Below are 6,550 nucleotides of genomic sequence, written 5' to 3' on the forward strand. Positions count from 1 at the left end.
AATGCAGGGCTTGAACCTACAAACTGTGAGATCTTGACCTGAGCAGAAGTCGGACACTCAACCGGCTGAGCCACCCAGGCGCCCCAACATCAGAAATATTTTTTAAGTGGCTGCAGGGCAAAACTTCTGGCAAACACTGAATTGGCCTGTATTTTGTACAAAATACAAAGCACAGAAGCAAGAGAAGGAACTCTAAAATAAAGATGAAACTCTTGCCACTGACATTGTATTATTAAAGGGCTGGGCCCAAGATGACATCAGGTGTATCCCTGTAGATTAGGTTAGCTGACACAGGACAAAATAAAAATCCTGGTTTCCCAAAAGATCTATGATGAATGATTCACAGAACCATGCTGTTGATGCTATGATAAGACCAGTGGCTATCTCTGACAGGTTAGAAACCCTGGAGGTAAATGGGTACACAAATAAATGGACCATGAAGAAGGGGACACGGTCTCTGCTTAAGCATGGGTACAGGACGTTCTGGCAGTCAGTCTCCACCCCTGTCCAACCAGCCCACAAGTGTGAGAAACTGGCACTGCCCACCATTGGGCAGGTGTTTACACTGGGTCACTACCCACTTACCAGGACTGAAGGTTCTTTCAGCTGTTGATAGCTACGCAGGTTATAAAGTCAATATCCTGGCAATAAAAGTAGCCAGCTCAGGATCGAGAGTTGGGTGTTTTTCAACACACTATTCAGAGACAAGTCCAGTATCTCTGGCCCAAAAGTGTGTTTTGATCTGATTGTAAAAATGACCCTGTAGCTTTCCTACTAACCCCCAGAACTGAAGGATACAAGGGTGGAATAGTCTCATTTCCCAGCTCAGGACCCACACTAACCCTTAATTTTTACTAAATGACTTACAGCCCTATTATAAGCATTTATCTTGTCAATAGTCATGCCCCTTACTGTGTTGTGTCCCCCATTACAAGTCTGGTGGTGAACAAAGCAAAGGGGTATATTAAGATGATGGGGTATGGATAACTGTCTAGTCAACATATGATCTGCAGCCCCAGGTATATTTGTAATTTGGCAATGCTCAACATTATGGGACCTGAAAGATGGTCTGAGCCTTTCTTTTTCAAATTACAAGTGGGGAAACAGAAGAGCTCCATTACTGATTCAAATTGGAGAAAACAAAGTTCACTGGGAAGAGCCCTCAAAGAGATATTTTTTCAAAGTGAAAATGTTTCCTTTAATATGAAACTGTGCATTGTTTGCAAATGCCTCGTTTAAAACAGTGAGTGGAGGACAGTTTTTGAAACCCCAAGTAATAAAATGTATTTAATTATCTGAGAAAGTAAAAAAGCTAATTGAAAACTATTATGTACAAACTTTAAAAAATATTCAAAAGCATTTTGGATACCAGTAAGAGTTTCAAATGGAATATTTTATTGACATGTTAGTTGTCTTTTTAACATGTACACACACACTGACACACTCTGATCTGTGTGGAACAAAGGTTGACTAAATATCCTAAGGGAAAATGAAAAATTAAAAAATATATTAATTTTTCATTGTTATAGACAATTACACCCACATCACCTACAAAGCTATTACTGGTTCTGTCCAAGGAAGCAAAATGGCAAAAGAGGAAAGTTGTGGGTAATTCAATAGTGACATAACTGAAATCTCAACATGAGAAAGGTGACAAAACATGAATTTTTGCTGTGAAATTACTTTGCAAAATATGAAGAAAAGTCTGTCAGTGGGCAGTAAATAAGAGAAGATGGTGAACTTCTTTAGTCAATTCTCACAGTATTGTGCAGGGGCATCAAGAAAACTGCTCAGTCCTTCTCTGGGACCAGTTTCAGAACTTTTCCAATCGCAATGGTCTTACCCTCATCTCTTAAAGTAAAACGACCCATCTGAGGAAAATCCTTGAATGTTTCGAGGCAGATAGTTCCTGCTGTCCTTAAACGGGCAATGCACACTTGATCTTGTTTCACAAAGCGGGGTCGTGTCTTACTTTTCTCTCCTGATTTTTTGTCTACCAAGGAGATTAAGGCTGTTATCTCAACTTCCTCAATACAAGTATGAATGTGCAGCACCGCATTATAGCCTGGGCAGATGATAGACTTGTGCTCAATAATCACTATCTGAACATCAAATGTGCGTCCAGAATGGCACAGATTATTAGGGTCACAAAGTATGAATCCAGGAAGAATCTCTTCTTCTTCAATTCCCTTCAGTCTGATTTTAAGGTTTTCACCTGGGGCTACATAATCAGTTTCAGCATCATCAGAAAGAATTCCAAGAACTTCCACATTGTGCTTGTTCGGCATCATCACAAGCTGCTGGCCTTTAAAAATGGATCCTGATTCCAGCTTTCCCAGGACCACAGTACCCATATCCTTGTACTTATCCACAATTGGCAGTCTAATTGGTCCATCAATTGATCTGTTGAAGTTTGGCATATTATCCAAATATGGAATAAATGGTAATCCAGTGTACCAAGGGCAAAAATCTGATTGCTCTTTAATATTTGCCCCAGTCAGCCCTGAGCAGGGCATAAAGTGAATGTCCTTTTTGGGACTAAAGCCGACTTTTTTCAAAAAGGGCACCAGTTTTTCTTTACATTCTTCGTATCTCTCACTGCTCCAATTTACTGTGGGATCATCCATCTTATTGATAAGCACTACTAAATGTTTTACCCCTGCTGTTTTTGCCAACATCGCATGTTCTCTTGTCTGTCCACCTTTCTCAAATCCAGTTTCAAATTCTCCTTTCCTGGCAGAGATTACCAGTACAGCCAAATCAGCTTGAGAAGCACCACCAATCATATTTGGGACAAAACTCTTGTGGCCAGGAGCATCTAAAATGGTGAAATGTTTCTTTTCTGTTTCAAAATAGGCACGACCCACTTCTACTGTTTTACCCTTGTCTCGTTCTTCCTGATTTGTATCTAAGGCCCAGGACAAATACCAAGTTTCTCTGTTTTTTTCTTTAGCTTCTCTCTCATATTTCTCAAGTGTCCTTTTGTCAACCATTCCTGTCAAAAACATAATTTGTCCTCCAATGGTTGACTTTCCAGCATCTACATGCCCAATGAATACCACATTTACGTGTTCTTTTTTAGGAGCACCTGAGGGCATAACCACAGATTTAGTTTTTCTCACTTCCTCTTTCTCCATCATTTCTTGGCCACTCTCTTCTGGGGGCCCTGAATCTCCCAAGGAACTACCCCCTGGCTCAGCTTCACTTACTTCTTTATTGTGCTCCCATGATTCTTCTAGAACCATTTCCACCTCTCCATTTTCTACAACAGGTTCTGAAAGTTCCATAGTAATGGCTGAATTGGAACCTTCACGCCACACTAACTGTTCCTCTTTGGAATGTTCCACAGGTGCCTCCCGTCCCAGCCTTTTACCTTGAGGGTCGCCCGCACCGGTGCAGGTTTCATCGATGCTGGTGATGTCGGCCAGGGGGGTCTGCGGCTGGGCCGGGCCCCGCAGAAAGGACGGCACGAACTCCGCGGCGTGTACATTAGGCACGAAGGGTTTGGCGTTGACGTTGAGCTGACGGCTGAATGCCGAGCTGAGATGCTCCCGTTGGGCCTCGGCCACCGCGGAGGAGGCTCCGTCTCCGCTTGGGGCCAAACCCGGGGTTTCCATGTCCACCTGGTCCCAGCAGTCGGGCGCGGAATCGCTGCTGCTGCTGCCCAGATCCATGGTCTGAGGACCTGATGGGTGGCGGGGAGGGAGTGGGATTAACACGCCAGAAAGAGCGGGCTACGCCGCCAGGGGTAAGGCTGCAAGAGCGAAGGGGCAAGGGGGAGCGACACGAACCTTAGCGGCAGCGCGGCAGCAGCTAAGTCCCAACACTGCATTCGCAACTGCGGCAGCAGCAGCAGATATGGCGGCTCAACCCTCTCCTCTTGTGTGTGAGCGGATCTCCTCCCCCAAACCCCAACCACTTCCGACTCCTCCACAGCCGACCCAACGCGGGGCGTGGATTGACCCCTCGCTGCCATCCGTACGCTGGGCCTGCTTAGTTCTCAGCCATGGACTAAGTCCGAAAGTAGGATTTGTAAAACGAAATTTTCCATTCATTTTTGTTCACAGGATCTGGGAGAGCAATTTGACAGTGTAATAATTAAACCTAGACTGGCACGGCTGATTTACAATTCTACTCAAAGATTCAAGTAAAAATGAGAATTGCTATTGGACAAATGGAGGCAGGAGATGGGTTAACTACCCAGAAACCCAGCAACCAAAGGAAGAAATTACTGACTAGAGAGGCACTCATGAAATACATGAAGATGTAGTTGAACCCAGGAAATGTAACTTGAAATCACTCATTTAATTTGAAACCCAGAGGCTTTTTGATTTTCCCTCATCCAGAGGACCCCATAAGCCTGTAACTTTTGTTGATGACTTCTGTGGTGTAAGGATGGGGTTATAACTTGTTTTCATGTTAAGTACTCTGACTGTGTCCATGAAAGGAATTGCCAAGGAGAATGTTGTCCCACTGAACCTGCCCAACTTACAGTATTTGTGCTGGTGCCTGAACAATGGCTAGCCCAAAATGCTGTGATGGATCACATAGACAGGCACTGGCCCCAGATCACTTGTATTCTTCTAACCAATTTATATTCTGAGTATTCCTGCCTCGCTCACCAGCACCTCCTCAGAATACACCCCGGGTCCTCAGTATTTCCTGTCCCATTCTGGAGGCTTAGAACCCTATTCACTGCTCATACTTCTGGCACTGGGTTTGTCTAAGGACAAATCAGTGTCATGTTGGAACCTTCCCCAGTTAGTGGTAATGTCAGGGTGTGTGGATGTCAGCCTATTTAAACTGATTAAGACCTCTGAGATGAACAAAGTCCATAGATACTAATCAATAGAATCTCACTTTCAGAAAGACTTTATAATATTTGACCCAAAGCTTAGAAGAGTTAGTCTGTAAATTATTTTAATTTAGATCAAACTGAAATAGAAAAAAAGATACAGTTTGCTAGTACAAGATGAGGTCATAAAGTTGGATAGTAAATAAATCCAACAAGTCAAAATACTTGAAAAATTGGTCACTGGTTTATAACTTAACAATTTTGTTCTCCAGACTTTAGGAGTAGAAAAAATGTTCTATGTCTAATAGACCTGGACGTTTATGGTTTCAGTCTGAGGCTGCCACTATTTCACTACTTCTGTGCTATTTCCAAGCCATTAGATATCAAACCCCTTCATTGTTTTTTGCCTCTGGTAATGGCTTAATTATTTGTTGTCACATAAAAAGAATGTGCATGCTTATTCACAATGAATAGTAAGAATTGAGAGTTTGAATGTGCAGAAACCCTTGGACAATACTGCATACATATGCTGGAGCCTTTCTCCAGCATTCTATAAACCTAGGATAGACTTTCTAAAATGTCTCTGAGAGAGCTTATCAAGGGATAGGCAGTTGTGTTCACATAAGGTTAGTATTAGCAAGGAATCAGGACAGACCTGGGATGTTTCCTTTGCCTAGGTCAATTGCATTGATCATGAGAATGCTAATATGACTGCTACTTAGAACAGAGGATGCTTCACTTTTAAAACCTTAAAGAAGAAATGAGAAACAGTGAGAGAATGTCCTGACAAGCCCACACCCTTGGGGTTTAGGGGGAGGCAGGTCCACCCAAGAGAGAGAAACATTGACAGGGCTATATAGACAGAAACTAATTTTGGACAAAATTCATTTAGTTTGTGTGATGGGGTGAATGTCTCAAGATTATCTACTTAGAACTTTGAAAGAGTGTATCAATAAATGAGAGAATTGTCTTCACCAAAGTTTTTTTTTTAAGTGTAGGCAATATTTGGCCATTGCCTAGTCATTTCTTCTTAATTGTTTTTTGTGAAATATCATACAAATATAGAAAATTGCATAACAAAAAATTATTGTTTATTGACTTAGAAGGAAAACATATGTGGGGCACCTGTGTGGCTCAGTCGATTAAGCGTTCAATTCTTGATTTCAACTCAGGTCATGATCTCATGGTTAGTGAGTTCAAGCCCTGAGCTGGGCTCCATGCTGACAGCACAGAACCTGCTTAGAATTTTCTCTCTCCCTCCCTCAATGCCTCTCTTCCCTGGCTCTCAAAATAAATAAATAAACTTTTTTGTTTTAAATAAGGGAAACACACTTGTAACCACCACACAAATCAATAATTAGAAATTTGCTGGTCAACCCAAAAGACTTTTCAGTACCCTCTCCAGTCACAACCTACTCCCGCTAACCTTAAATGTAACCACTATCATGACATTTATGGTTTAGCCATGATTTCCTGTATAGCTTTATCACATTAAAGGGAAAATGAATGATGTGAATTGTGGAATTTTCTGCATTCTTGAGTTTGCTGATTGTATTTCTGTAGTATAGTTTAGAATATTTTTCTATTTCTTGTATATCAATAACTGGATCTATGAGCTTGATCAGAGATAGGTGCAATTTTTTTCACATTTTGAGTATTTTCAAAACATTTCACATAAGATCAGGTTGTTTTACAGTTAGAAGGAATTAATTATGATTGTGTAGAAACATGTCATTAGAGGTTGCAAAATGTGAT

At 41.7% G+C, this 6,550-nt stretch overlaps 1 protein-coding gene across 1 annotated transcript; it reads right to left on the minus strand.

Annotated features, from left to right (window-relative positions):
- Nucleotides 1-1,372: 1,372 nt before the first annotated feature.
- Nucleotides 1,373-3,929, minus strand: GSPT2 (G1 to S phase transition 2). The gene is made up of 2 exons (XM_015076255.3): nucleotides 3,792-3,929; nucleotides 1,373-3,685 (listed from the first exon to the last, which is right to left on the minus strand). Exon 2 carries the CDS (start codon nucleotides 3,672-3,674, stop codon nucleotides 1,791-1,793), a length of 1,884 nt encoding a protein of 627 aa, XP_014931741.2. The 5' UTR covers nucleotides 3,675-3,685; nucleotides 3,792-3,929; the 3' UTR covers nucleotides 1,373-1,790.
- Nucleotides 3,930-6,550: the final 2,621 nt, after the last annotated feature.

Source organism: Acinonyx jubatus, chromosome X (assembly GCF_027475565.1).
Source record: "Acinonyx jubatus isolate Ajub_Pintada_27869175 chromosome X, VMU_Ajub_asm_v1.0, whole genome shotgun sequence".
NCBI classification, from domain to species: domain Eukaryota; kingdom Metazoa; phylum Chordata; class Mammalia; order Carnivora; family Felidae; genus Acinonyx; species Acinonyx jubatus.

Excerpts from the sequence above, each read along its gene's own strand:
- GSPT2 (XM_015076255.3), bottom strand. The coding sequence starts at position 3,674 with ATGGATCTGGGCAGCAGCAGCAGCGATTCCGCGCCCGACTGCTGGGAC.